The following is a 15,140-nucleotide window of genomic DNA, read 5'->3' as shown; positions in this document are numbered from 1 at the left end:
CCTTCCTTCCTTCCTTCCTTCCTTCCTTCCTTCCTTCCTTCCTTCCTTCCTTCCCTCTCTCCTTCCCTCCTTCCCTCCTTCCCTCCCTCCTTCTTTCCTTCCTTCTTTTCTGTCTTTTTCTTTCTCTCTTTTTCTTTTTTCTCCTTTTGCTTGTTTAGACCCTTCATTTCTTCCTGACTTCATGGCCATCTATTTTGCTATTGAGCTGAATATGTGCCTCTGCTCACTCAGTGCATGCTTAATTCCCACTCTGATATCTTAAAAGATGCATTTTTATTATTCTTTAAATTACATGTGTATATGGAGGTAGTGTGCATATGTGTGCAGATGCCCATAGAGTCTAGAAAAAGACATCAGTTCACAGGAGCTGGAGTTACAGGCAGTCACCTCACCTTGGTGTTGGGGACCTGGTTGTCAGGTCCTCTGCAAAAGCAGCAAGTGCTCTTAACTGCTGAACTGTCCCTGCAGCCCCCAAGATCTGACATTTTTAATTTTCTGAGTTCCATTTGTTCCATCTACCAATTCATTTTTGTTAATTCCACGTCTGGGCCCATTGGTGTTGAGCTTTTTAGTCTCAATAACCTTTACATTTGCCACCTTAAGGAGCTTGTCATGATTGAGCACCTTCGTACATTGTTTTTGGTTTAAGATTTTAAATATTTTAAAATTATGTTTATGTGTGTTTGGTAGTTCTAGAAGCTTTCATTTAGAGACTCTGGCCCATCACAGCACTCACAGATTTTTAGTACTTGTGGCAGTTTGAATGAGAATGGCCTCCATAGGATCATAAGTTTATATCCTTGGTCCTCAGTCTGTCAGGGAGAATTAGGAGATGTGGTACCATTTGGAGGAGGTGTGTCACTGGTGGCAGGCTTGAGCCCGAGCTATTCCCAGTGCTTTCTCTGCCTGGTGATTGGGTCTCAAGAGCTCTTAGCTACTGTCCAGCACCATGCCTGCCTGCTCACTACCATGTTCCCCACCATAATGGTCATGGACTCACCCTCTGAAATTGTAAGCTGCAAATAAATTATTTCTTCTATTATTTTATTAAGTCATTCATAGTGATAGAATAATAACTAAGACATTTCTTATCCTGAGACCACTAGAAGCATGGTAAGACCAAGGGTTGATGAACTAACAAAATCAGCTCTTGCAGAAAATATCAAGAGACTCTAAGAAATTTCAGGCATCTTCTTTCCATTTCCTGTAGGCATATTTGGCATCATCAGCTAGGCTGGCTAAGCTGCTAATGTATGACTACTTTCAGATTTCTAGAATGCAGTATTATATAAGTTAATAGACAGCCAACAACTATAAGTCTAATATGTTTGGATTAGCTAATTTTTACAAATTGATCTCAGGAACTAATATTTACATTTCAATCTAAATAAATTGGTGGTTTAAAAATCTTTTGAAATTTAGTTAGCTTGAAAATCTGTGAATGCTTTTAGAAGTGAAAGGAGATGTTTTAAAAACAATGGGATTGTAGCTTAATATTTGAACAGTTTAAAGTTAATATAACATGTTAGGATCCCAAAAGCAATTAAGGTATTTCATGAGCTCACAATCATTATCAGGAATATTTCAATGACAGAGTTCCTCATATAAGAACAGGCTTTGTAAAAAATCTCACCAGCCCTGTAAACCTTTTGTTTACTTTTCTAAAAATATTTATTATTTTATGTTAAGATGTATGTGTGTGTGTGTGTGCGTGTGTGTCTAAGTATACACACATCAGTGCAATGTCTCTTGAGGCCAGAAGAGGGCATTGGTTCTCTTGTATCTGGTGTTAGAGGTGGATGTGAGCCTCTGGATGTTATAAAGTAAACTATGTAAGAGCAGTACATGCTCTTAGTCATTGACCCATCTGCAGTCCCTTAAACCTTGTTTTTAAGACAGAAAAGTTCCTGATAATTTTTGTTTTAGAGTCTTTGCATGTGTGTTTATTTAAAATAATTGTTTTGAATCTTCCAATCACTTACCTGTAAAAAGGAAGGAATATTTGGCCATATTAATAGGCTTTAATTATTACACATTTTGGAGATTTCTAACAAAACTACTGCAAAAGCTTTTTATCCCTTTCACAACACCATCAACTCTTAAACTGTTTACTCAAAAGAGAGATTTGAAAGCATTATTACCTATGCCTCTGATTTCCATCTCACATGCTGGTGATGGAAATGCAACCTGTTACCCAGGAGTATGGAACATAGAAAGCACAAAATGGCATATTATTCTGACATGTCTTGAGAAATCGAGGGGATCATTTTCCCCTTGAGCCAGGTTTAGCCCTTTTGTTTGGCTCTCTGGAGCTGTAGTAACCTAACATCAAAAGCAGAGTGTGAAGAAGAGAGGGAGGAAAGGGAGACTCATTTAAGTGCCTCCAAGTGTTGGAGGGTAAAAACTCTTCCCGAGCAAATGAAGACCCAAAGAGCCTTGTCAATCATGTCAGTGGCTTAATGGATACAAGTAAAAGGATTTAAAATTTAAGGTAGATATGACAATAGGTACAATGAGTGTCAGCAGATGGCACAGAGCTGCACACTGCCCAGACTAAACCCATATTAGCTCCTGTCACATTTGATTCTGCAGGTAACCTTAAGAGAGAGAAAGAAGCCAGGGACATAGCTACCTCTTCCCATTGCTCTGTCTCCCTTCCTTCTTCCTCTACTTCACCCTGTTTGGGAGGTTGGCATGTCATCCTCGTTGACATTTATTTTTGTTACATGCAAATTTTTAAGTAATGATTATGTCTCAGTTTGGGTTTTATGGATGTGAAGAGGCACCATGACCAAGGCAACTCTTATAAAGGAAAACATTTAATTGAAGTTGGTTTACAGTTTTAGAAGTTTAGTCCAATATCACCATGACGAGAAGCATGGCAGCATGCAGACAGACTTGGTGCTGGAGCAGCCAAGGGTTCTACATCTTGAAGGAGGCAGCAGAAGAAGACTGTCCTATACTGACCCGAGCTTCAGCGTAGGAGACCACAAAGCCCTCACCCACAGTGATACACTTCCTATAATAAGGCCACACCCACTTCAACAAGGCTGCACCTCCTAATACTGCTACACACTATGGGTCAAGCATTCAAACACATGACTATATGGGGACCAAACCTATTCAAGTCACCACAGGTTGCATGTGCAATTATTGTATATTTATAAATAACACATAGGATTATTGCATTCATTTCAATATGTATATGTAAGAGGCCATATTTGAATATATCCTTTTTGCCACGTATTGCTTACAAAGATGTCTTAGTTAGGTTTCTATTGCTGATGTAAACACCATTACCAAAAGCAACTTGGGAAAGAAAGGGCTTATTTCATCTTATAGTTCCAGGTAAGTGTCATCACTGAGAGTCTTTTACTAAAACTAGGGTCATCAATTCTGCTGAACTAGCTGGCCCAGACCTCCAGGGATATGCCTCTTTACCCTCTCTCCCTCCATTGCTAGGTTTATAGACATGTGCCACCACACATGGCTTTTAAATGGGTGCTGGAAATCTGAACCTGGTCTTCATGTTTGCGCAGGAGGCATTTAACTGACTGAGCCATTTCCCCAGCCCCTATGATTTAGGTTTTAATTCAATACTGCATTTTGGTTTTTACTTTGTTGCTCAAAAATTTCCAGAGTTCATTGTCAGTGCCCCTTTCCATTTGCTAGTGTATTCCTTTGATAAATGTCATTATTCTGATATTTTCTAAAGAAGAAGGAGCTATCCTCTCCTAGACCAGTGGTTCTCAACCTTCCTAATATTTTGACATTTTTAAATAGCTCCTCGTGCTGTGGTGACTCCCAACCGTATTATTTTTGTTGCTATTTCATAACTGTAATTTTGCTACTATTATGTAATGTAATGTGAATATTTTTGGAGGTAGAGATTGGCCAAAAGAGTCTTGACCCACATGTGGGGAACCACTTTTCTAGACAGTAAGAAAAATAGTGAAAATACAAGTTACAAGTTGTATTAACAGTAGGTTCGAAGGAAGATTAAGGGTTAATACATGACCAAGTCTGAAGCATTGAGGAGGATGGATGGGGGTTGACATGACATGAGATAACCAAGTTAAAGAGAGATAAGGGACAGGGATCTGGGCCTGCTGCCCACAACGACCTGGGGGAACCCATGGAAGTCAGTATTGGTATTCCTCATTCTTGGCTTCTAATGTAACTAATCATGACAACTTTTCAAGTGAAGATGGCTTCTGCAAAAGCTTCCAGCTATTTCAGGAATGTGTCTGCAGACCGTCCTGTAGACAAGGAATTGGGTAAGAACACCTTTGATTGCTTCTTTGTAGTCCAGAGGAACAAAGAGCTTAGGGTAATCAACTGTACCAGGGGTACTTCAGGGTCAGAGGTGGGGATACGGTGACTAAAGGCTAGCAGACAGTTTAGGTCAATGAGTGACAAAGCCAGAGCCAGAGGCGGACAAAAGGGAGCTTGCACCACATGTGACTGGATGGACAACATGAAAATGGAACATGACCCTCTGGTTGAAGCAGGAGATCACGCATTAAGTGGGGGGCAGGGTTTCTAATGGGCTAGCTAACGTCATTATGATAGTCTTTGGCCATAGACTAACAACATGTCCCTGGATAAGTGGGCCTTGGCAACTCCCTTGATCCCTCTTCTCACCAGTGCTGAGAACTTTATTTTCCTACTTTATTAAACTTTAATGTTCTCGGTCTTCCCTCTTTTACCTACCCACGTTTCTGCAAAGCTCTTAATAAGGTTTTGCCTTCAGCTCATCCATGCTTACAAGTGGCCTTAGTGGCCTTGTAAAAGAGGCCCTGTGCTGTGACAAGAAGTCAGCCACCTGTGAACTCAGACACCGCACCTCACCCTATGCCAAGCCTGTGGTCCCTTCAACTTGGACTCCTCAGGCTCGGGGCCTGAGAGACGAGCTTGTGTGTAAGCATCTAGCTCAGTGTTTGTGTTGTATCTCAGATAGACTAAAAAGCTTCCCTGGGTCCAAAGCTACTGGAATGACCCCTGTGCTTTGGCAAGGAGGTGGAAGACAGGATGAGAAACAGACACTCCAGATTTAGAATATTGAGCAAGACCACTGAACTGTTTGTCATCAAATACAAAATAGATGTAGCTCTAAGGCCAGAGAAACCTCCCAGATATCTGCTTTCTGTATTTCTCGCATTCTTTATGCCTTTGTTTCATTAAAGTATGAGCATAATGTTCTGCTGGCAATGTGCCTGTGGCTAAATTTAGCTACACGCTGCAACTCTTAACCTAGTTATTCCAGATATCTTTTACGTTCTAGTAATTTTCAAAGAAGCACTATTCTGACCAACAATATGTTTAAAAAAATGTTCCCCTTCAGAGAGCCAGTTGGGTCTTTGTATTAATTTTCATTGTAAACATCATTTGCTTAACTGATATTGCAGGTAATATTGCAACACCAATATTATAAACTAATACAAATGGACCCAATATCATTTCCTGAGAGTCATTTCCATTTCTCTCAGCTGGAGTTGAAAGGGAATTTCTGGTTTCACCAATGGTCTGGGAACCCTCACAATGCAGAGGAGTCCTTCATCCAGTCTATACTCTCTGGACTCACTTTCCCCAGTGTCCTGGCTATGATCCATCTCTTCTGGTTATTGCTGGGATGTATAATGTGAATCTCAACAGGGAATAGTAAGCCATTCCCCAGTAGGCAAATAGTATCTCGCCATGCTTACTGGACAGTTGACATTAAGGCTTATCAATCTAATTCAAATCATGTTTATGAGCTGCAAAGAACACAAATTGTCACCTACCCCTACCTTACCTCTTTAACCTCTAGCTGACACCCTTCCCTAGTTTTCTTGCCAAGACATGGCTTGCTCAAAGTCTCGTGCTACATTGAGGAAAACATCAAGAACTAGAAAGCAGCTCATTTGAAAACTATGGTTCATCTGTTGTTAATCTCCGTCCTTTATTGGTCATTTGTAGATTATATGATGTCATATACAGAGAGTGAAATCACAGGATCTGGCATATGATATGTGTTCTAAAAATCCTTTCTGTTGCTGTTCTGTTACTGCTGTGGGGTATGACATCAGCTTGGCTTATGCTGGCACTGGCAAGTGACAGTCTTTAGTGTTCCCATTTAAGATGAATTTGAACTACACTCCCTCACCGAGGGATACCCGTGTCTTCATATATGTCTCTTCATAATGTCTCTTCAGAGGTAGTGAGAAGTAGTGCTCACTGGGAAGTCTGGGATGATGTGTAGGATTATGAGCGCTGGAATTATGTCTTACTGTTAATATCCGGCTGTTCACCAAAATACACTTCTTTCAACTTGCCAATACAATCGAGGAAAGGTCAAAGAGCCACTGAGAGTACTTGCAGCTGTGGACAGATTTCATCCAAACGTATACTCTTTTGCTGCTGCCCAACACTGTCATTTCTTCAGACTATGTGTGTCCATTTCTTACATTAAGTGAATAAATGTTCTACACAGGAAAGGCTTACAGCTTTCTGTGCCTTCTCGTGGGCAGATGGAACCTGAGGACTGGAGCTGTGGTAAAGTTTGACTTCAACAACCTTCAGTGACAGTTATCCAAGTCTAGAGCTAGGATGGGCTTGCCACATGGGATTCTTCTCAGTGCAAAGCAGAAGCCCCAGAAATTCCCTCAGCTGCATCCACTTTTTTGATCTAGTCTGCAGAGACCTCCACCACCTTTGAAATCGTAGAATAAGTGGCAAGAAAGTAAGTGGCAAGGTCAACCTCTTGTTATCTGTGGGCACAAGGCCTCCTCTTAAGAGTATCAGACTCTTCAAGGAGTTCAGAATCAGTGGTGGCTGGGGCATGTGTGGGGGACTGTCAGAGCCTCCTCTATCCAAAATTCTGTGGTACAAACAAAAAGGCCAAATATTGAATTGCTGGTGAGCATTTCAGAATTGATTTGTATTTAAAATGAAAACCAAGGATTCTGTGTTAGAACTCAGTGACTACTGAGACATTCACAGAAAGCAACAACATGTGTACTTCCAACCATCTATGAAGTTTTCTCCATGGTAGGCAAATAGCCCAGTCGGAACCAGAGTGGAAACCCTTTTAAGGAATCTTACCAGAAAAATCCCCTCAAGTTCCACGGCATCCCATCAATCTGAGCACAGTTCTGCCTTTCACACTTGAGTTTCTGGTACTTTGGTCTCCCAGTCCACCCCTCCCTGTATTGCATCATCCAGAAAACACAGCCAAGACTTGGCCATCTTGTTTCATTAGTCTCTTACTTAAACTTTAGACATGTTTCCGTGTGTGTGTGTGAGAAAATGTTAATCTGACAGATTTCACACTATGCTGTTTTTTTAAGCTTAGAAAAACTTTACATGGAGTCTCCTGGGCTCTGCATTACTCCTTTGAAGTTTTGAAAGGCACATGCATGTCTTCACTATTTTCCCATTTGTTGTAACTTGGGTTTATTTTGCTATATTCGTGGAACACACTGCTTTGTAATAGCATTCTGTCCAAGGGACAATTTTGTACCTGGCTTAAATGTCTTATATTCAGGATGGCGATTACTATGAACATCTTGAGTCCATTTGGAAATGTCTTCTAGGTAACAACTCTAGGCATTATTTCTCTGATGTCACATCTAGAACTCACAAGAGAGTGTTTACATATGGTATTTTAAATCTATGGCTGCTATCCCTTGTCTGGATGGATGTCACCATGGGGAGACATGAGAAAGGACTGAGAAGCAGGATACTGGAGACCATGTGATCTTCCTTGCTCTTGGGCTATTTCTCTTGTGATAGTAACTCTTGTATCTTGTAGGGAGCACCAGACAAGAGCAGGATTCATAGGCATTTCTGTTACAGAGAACATTTTTCTTAACTGGATATAACATCGATAGGAGTTTAAGAACCTCATTTCCAAGTCCCCGAGAGCTGATAATCAGTAACGTGCAAACCAGAAGAGAAGATCACCCACAAGCATGTGGTGTGCTTCTCTATTTGGATCTGTGTGGGTGTCTCAGAACAACCAGTGGGGCATCTGCAATATTGCTAGAACACATGTAAGCTTTGAGGTTCAGTGACCAGGAAGGTCACAAGTAGTGAGTCATTCTGCTGGCTTCAAGTCAGGACCCCACACCAAGTATTGCCAGCAACTCCATACCAACACATTTGAAAATATATACAAAGGAAAATTCCTTGAAAGACAGAAACTACTAAAACTTAAATCTTACAGCCATAACAGGAATTGATTTTTTTTTTGCTTAAAAAAAAGCCAACAAAGAAAACTTCAAATCCAAATACAATGCTAATCATCAAAGAAAAGAAAATAATTCTCGAGTCACTTCAAGAGTTTAGCACAATTCATTTTATGACGTTACCATTATCTGATACCCAAACCAGAAAGAGACAAGTCAATAATACAAAATGATAGAGCAATGCCTATTATGAGTACCATAAAAAATTTTCATATTCTGTGCCTTAAATTCACAACCATCCTGCCTCAGTATCCTGCATTCTTGGTTTCTAAGAAACCATGTCTATCTTTTTTTTTTTTTTTTTTTTTTTTAGCTTTTTCAAGACAGAGATTTTCTGTGTAGCCCTGGCTGTCCTGGAACTCACTCTGTAGACCAGGCTAGCCTTGAACTCTTGAACTCAGAAATCCGCCTGCCTCTGCCTCCCAAATGCTGGGATTAAAGGCGTGCGCCACCACCGCCCGGCATGCCATGTCTATCTTAAAGCATTTAAAAAGGAAAAAATTATGTATTCACCAATACCACACTCAGAGAATATCACTGTTTTTATCCCAATGTTGCTTAGCTATTTTTACCTGTCCATAGTATTTAGAAACTATCAGACACAGACTATAAAGTGTGAAGGATGTCAGTAGGTATTTAAAAATTGACAATGACCTTTCTTAGAAAATCATTTCCTCATATATTGCCCTGTCCCATTATGGCTTCCTCTGGGGTAAAGAGTTCAGGAAATCTATGCTTTGAATTCTGTTGACATATAAAGAGCCAAAATATATGGGTTTGGAGTGGGACACCGAGAAAAAAAATAAAGGCAGAACCAAGATCTGGGAGCCCAGTGTGCAACCTTCCAGAATCCAGGAACTTTTCAAAGTCCCAGAGAATCAGGCTCCATGGTCAAGCTGAGTTGCAATGGCCCACTGCAGCAAATGCCAGCAAACAAGTTTCAGAGGGGAACTGTGCAGAAGACAAAGCTTTTTCCTCACAAAAGAAAGATGTAAGACTCCAGAAGGAAATATCCAAGCCAGGCTTCTGGACAAGAAAAAAGAGTCAGTGCTGTAAGCATGGAGAGGCATCTTTCCAGGGATGATGTAGTCAAACTTTATGGAATCAGGACCTCAAAACTGCAATGGTTTATGCAGCTCACACTGTGAGTTTGACTTTAGCAGCAAACATTAAAGCTATTATTTTTTTTTTAAAAAAACTTAGTATCCTCAAATCACCATGCCCTTGAAATGTATTTTCCTATTAATGCACTACCCCCATTCAGTCAAGGCTACATTTTCATGCCTAGTTTATAAAAAAGATAAAAGGGCTCAGAGTATGTGCTCAGGTTCTGATAGGTGCTCTGCCCAGGAAATAGGCCAGGAGTCTAGATTCCTAGGCTGTTACCCATTAGCACCGTATTCTTACTGTCATGTTCCTGAGACTGTGGGGTCCATTTGATCCTTGATAGCAGAGATGAGAACTGATAGACAGAAGAAGGTCATGCTCTGTGGTCAAGTGTCTGCTGGCCAGTTGCTGTCATAGCTGGGCTGAATGAGTTATGAAGTCTGAACAACTGAAAGATGTTCTAAGTTGTCACTGCAGAGCATGAGATAGCTTCTCCACAACATCCTAAAGAGAAACCCTTTCTGAGAGATGCCTCTCACAGGCAAAAGCTGAGTAGTCTTGTCCACAGCATTTAATTCAAGCTTAAGGCCTGGAAAATGTGAAGGGAGCATGAAGGCCCCTGGACAGCCCAGTCAAAGTCCAGCAACCTGGTTAGAAGCTGCACTTGCAGGTGTCGGCACTTGTAGGATACCACACTGCCCTAGGATTGGAGTCTACACCATACCATGTGTTCACAAGTTGTGATATATTGTCCAGACAGACTTGGGTATCCACGTGCTTAGATCCCATTGGTGTGTAAGCTTCCAGATTTCCATTTGCCTTTGGAGAACCTAATTCATTTTCCTCTGGCTCCAATTGTTCATCTTTGAGATGAACACACACAAATATTGCCTGGGACCTATAGATCAAGTCACGTAACCATTAAGATCCTCCTTAAAATGATACCAGTGTTTGCTTACAATTGTGTCCCTTGCCAAATTACCAGTGGAACAGTGCTATAGATTAACTCCAGGACATGCTGACTTTTGTCACAAAGGGACAAAGAACTACTAACTGCCCTGGGTTTAAGTGGATATTCCCTAATATTGTAATACTTAAATGAAATACTTTACATTGTCCCCCCCCTCACTCCCCACTCACTGGGCTCTTTTCACATAGTTTTTTTTTTAATCAAAAATGAAAAATGATGTGTAACTAAGCATTTATCTGCTGATTCAGTTTACTGGCCCTCAGACCCCTGGAATGCAAGCCAGACATACCCAGTGATGCCAGCTGAAGCTGAAAAATCCATGATCTTCTAAGCAAAGCAAACCCCAGGCTCCTAGGAGAGGAGGCCATAGAATTTGTTCACTTCTGAGTGTATTCCTGCCTTCCTTACAGCAGGAGAGAAAGATGCGTACTGCAGGGCTTTTACTTCTCCTTTCAAATAAAGCTATTTTACAATCACCTCACAAGAGGATACATAGGACAAATGACACTGAACTTTTCAATGTTTGTCCTTCAACTTTCTTCTTGTTGGTCACAGAGTAAGCTTGCCATGTTGGCGTTCTAGAACTTGTCCCTATGTTTACATGGCTTTAGTGCTGAAATAAACAAGGCCTTTCCGTTCATTAAACACAGTTCATTTCTAATAATAACTTACGGGAGCTAGCAGATAAAGGAACAGCATAAGCCATCCTGGGTTCATTTGATAGGCTGTGCTATTTTCCCGAGGATGGCTGGGGAATCTTTGCCGCCACTTTTTCATTTTCCAATTTATTTTAGGGGGGAAAAAAGAAACAAAAATGAAAACAGAATCTGAGCAAAGGAGACCAACCTTTCTAGAGAGTCTGTGAACAAGCTAGAGAAAATTTAGACGTTGTAATAAAAGCTAGACAAAAAAGGGAAGGAAAACAGAGGGTAGCCCCATGCTTTGCATGAGTAGAAATAGGATCCAAAGGGGATGGAGAAATGAAGACATGAGTTCTGATCATTCAGCTGGAATGATGGAGGGATACACAGACAGACAGACAGACAGACAGACAGACAGACAGACAATAGATATCTTCTTGCATGGACATTGTCACCATTCTTTATAATCACTGGGACTCACACCCTTGCACCCAACTTCCAGATAACCTGGTTCTTCAATCAGAAAGCAGTTTATTTTTTAAATCTTTTTTTAAGCTTTCAAATGGGGACTCTGGTAGTAACCATATTTATTTTCAGAAAAAAATGTAATCAAAATTTTTGTCATTGGTATGACACACAAGTTTGTCATTTATTGTTTGAAAAAGTGAAATAAGTAAAGAAAGAACTGTTTTGAAAATGGAATTCTGTGTATCATTGTTTGATTTCTCCTACTTAGATATTATGATTTTAGGGTTAATCATGCATTGAAATGATCCTTAGGGAAAGGCTAATGTCTGAAAGGCATTAAATTTCAATTTCCAAAGGATACATAATGTGTAATGATTATCAAGTTAGGAACAAATACTCCTTCACAGGAGTTTACTGTTGCCTTGGTTTGTCTTCTTCATATGCTGATAACCAACCTAACTTGCTGCTAGTTGCTGAAAGAATTGAGAGTAACCAACTTAAGTACAAAATATCTTCTGCAATAAAGTATAATTAATAAAGTATCATTTTAATTCCATGACAGCTTTAAAAAACCCAATTATGGTACCTTGTGACACTACTGTTATATTAGCCACAGGATAACAAAACATGGGTCAATTATAGTTCACGACCTTTTCTGCTTCATGTGTGGTTTAATATGGTTTATACTTTGTAAATTTATGGACAAAATAAAAGAAAAATAATATTTTACAAAATATTAAAGTAATACAAAATTGAAATTTCAGTGTCCTGACACAAAGTTTCACTAGAACATGATCCTGTTAGTTCTTTATATCTAGGTTTGGCTGTTTTATCAGGGAACAACTTCTTCGTATAACTGTGACAGAATTTATGGCACATAAAATATGAACTGTCATCCCCTTACAGATAGTTGCCTGGGACTTAGAAGTGTTTTCATAATGGTTCTACACAATCGTTACTTCCCACCATCAGCCTTTAGGGGGCAGAAAAGAACCTAAACTTGGAAGAAGGATAGCTACTACCCAGCAAAGGATGTTTACATTTCCAATTAAGTCATTGCCTAAAAAGCCAGCACTTTCAACAGTACAGAGTGTTTTTATATATGTTCAATAAACCAAAAAATTAAATGCCTAAAAGAAACTGAAAGATTCATTTAGCTCACTGCTAATGTCTGCACTAAAGTCGAGCATTTATTCACTACCACCCAAAACAAATATTATGCAATATGCACCATTACAGAAACTCCCGAGTTTTAATGTCTATATCGCATGCTTCTCTTACTAAAGGGAATCACAGTTCTTAAGTTTACAGGTTAATGCCATACACTGAGCCATTTGGATTTGTCATTATTGGAGTGCCAGCATGCATGCTTGTTTGTGCGCCTGTGTGTATGCATGCATGTGTGTATATGTACGTGTGTATGTGTCCATGTGTGTATGTGCATGTCTGTGTGTTACCAACTGTTTTAACGGAATGTAAATGGTATTGGCATTAGTATATATTAGTGCTGTAGGTTCACAAACTGAAACCAGCATTTTCTTTATACATGAATCTACACATTCTGCTTCGTAATTACCACCATGCAGCAAACCCATAGAATAGCAAATCTCTGATGCTGAGATGGTCATATCATCTGTGGGCTTTTCAAGTACAGGCTCCACATCTCAACGAGACAATACTGAGCCATATCCCAAGGGCAGAGCAGAGACAGGAAATTTGGTTCTTCCCACTCATGCCCTCAAGTAATTTTTGTGTGTCCTTTTTTTTTCTGTAACTTTAATTGTGAACTATCTGATAGACAAAGAAAGTACAAACCGGACGATCGGTAACTCCATACTGACCATGCAAATAATATGGTCTTCTCCCTGTATCCTTTTATTTTCTTCATAATCTATCACACTTGTTGATAAGTTATCACAACAGAGTGTCTATGATGTTTAAATTTCATCACAACACTGCATCTTTAAATGTAGTTCCTAGAATTCTGGTATCCCCCTGTATGCTCACAAATAAAGAAATTAGCAGCAAATCTGAGAAATTCCTCACAATTACACAATGTCCAGTAATCTGCTTACTTAGCCTCAGTGTCTTTGAGGGACTTGCTGTCGGCTCAGCATAGAGATGTCCTGTACTTGCCTTCAGTTCTCTAAATCAGCACGGTTCTTGCCAGTGTCGAAATATGCTCATATTTTTAGCAAACATTAAGCTGATTTTTGAAGAGAGGATGTATGGAACCACATTCTGTGTTTTTCTGCCTGTTTTCATTTGGGGAAATTTGAATTATTCCTGAGCTTTATAGAGCTTGTAGTTTGGAGGTCAGGTCTAATCACTGGACACCATGACTCTGTGTACTTCCAGCACTGTGTGACACCGAGGTGTAAAACAGCAAGGTCTCCTGGTGCTGGAAATATCAACACTGATCTATTGATCAAGGTGTAAATTTCATTTCCCTTTGCAATTGGAGACATCAGGTAGGTGATGTTACAGAAGTCTTCATCCTCACAACACTTAAGGAACGATCACAGGCTGTGGCTAGAATCATGCGCTTCATTTGAAAACAATAAATAATGACTTTCTAACTGCCGTATGCCTTTTCTTTTCATTGGTTGCCACTGTCCTGTCGAGAGGAATTTCCCATTTGAACTGAGAATGGTCTAGAATTTCCCGGCAAAGTCAAAGTCATTTCTAAGTTCTTTAATTCTCATTTTCATAGAAATAAGTTGGTGTAACACTCCAGTCATGTTCAACTCAAGCAAGTACTTATATATTCCACTTGCTTTAAAAACCTGGGTCCTAGTATTTTTAGTTTTACATGTTTTCTATAGTCAAGTTGTTATTGTTTCTGATGCTCAGTTGGTCATTAAATGCTTGGCTTGTGAGAGCTCTGTCTAGCTAAGATGCTGGGAAGTGTTTTTGCGTCCTCTTTTTGGACTCCATGTCTCTCTTGTCGGCTCCAGACAGCAGCCCCTCCTGTCTCCAATGCCAGCAGCACCTTTATCCCAGAACACCCTCCCTTTCCTTCTAGACTGTGCTGTCAATAAAACCACAGCACTAGACTGCTTCCCTGCTGTGCCAAACCTCTGCTTAATGGACCAACTGGCAAACTAACAAGGTCCTACAAGGGCTGTGAGGGTTAGCAAAGGGACGAGAGCTTCTTCTGACACGTTGGTGGTTTCTCCTACCTTGCATAGTAGTCATTGGGTGGGACTGCTTCTTGGAAGAACTGAAACTGGTACAGATAAAGTCCAATCAGGTGCCCAGCAGTGAAGATTGCCAGCAGGACACAAAGGCAGCCGAATAGCAATGGGTCAAAAGTTCGGCACCAGGACCACCAGGTGCACAGGCCCAGAAATACAAAGAAGTACACAGCTGAGGTCAAAGACGGCAGCATCATGCCTAAGGAGAAAAATGGAACCATGACAAGGGGACAGGATGATGCTTGCCACTCAGTGAATTTCCTTTATGTGCTTTAGCTGTTGACCAAGATCTAAATGCTATTGAATCTTTTGTGGATGGGGTTTTCTTTTAACAAAATCCATCAATATCATCAAACTCATAAATGCTTTACCAATGGTAGGGGAAATCACACATGAAGTGAATACTGTTATGAGCACGCTTTAAGACATATTGAAGAAATCCCACCCTCAGCATTTGAGCTGAGGGAAAAAAAAACTACTTTTCTTACCAGTAGAATTGAATGCACACTTCACTGTTTTCCCTTCCTAA

General features: G+C 40.2%; 1 protein-coding gene across 1 annotated transcript in view; it reads right to left on the bottom strand.

Moving 5' to 3' along the window:
* Piezo2 (piezo type mechanosensitive ion channel component 2) overlaps positions 1-15,140 on the bottom strand; it is a 368,900-nt gene that overhangs the window by 117,510 nt on the left and 236,250 nt on the right. Inside the window, exon 7 of the mRNA XM_028774207.1 lies at positions 14,597-14,810. Within this exon, the coding sequence (XP_028630040.1) occupies positions 14,597-14,810 (214 nt within the window). The remainder of the gene's footprint in view (positions 1-14,596; positions 14,811-15,140) is intronic.

This window comes from Grammomys surdaster, unplaced genomic scaffold (assembly GCF_004785775.1).
Source record: "Grammomys surdaster isolate TR1022 unplaced genomic scaffold, NIH_TR_1.0 239, whole genome shotgun sequence".
Taxonomy (NCBI): Eukaryota; Metazoa; Chordata; class Mammalia; order Rodentia; family Muridae; genus Grammomys; species Grammomys surdaster.
Note: the sequence above shows the minus strand (reverse complement) of the source record. Positions and strands in the feature narration are given on the sequence as shown.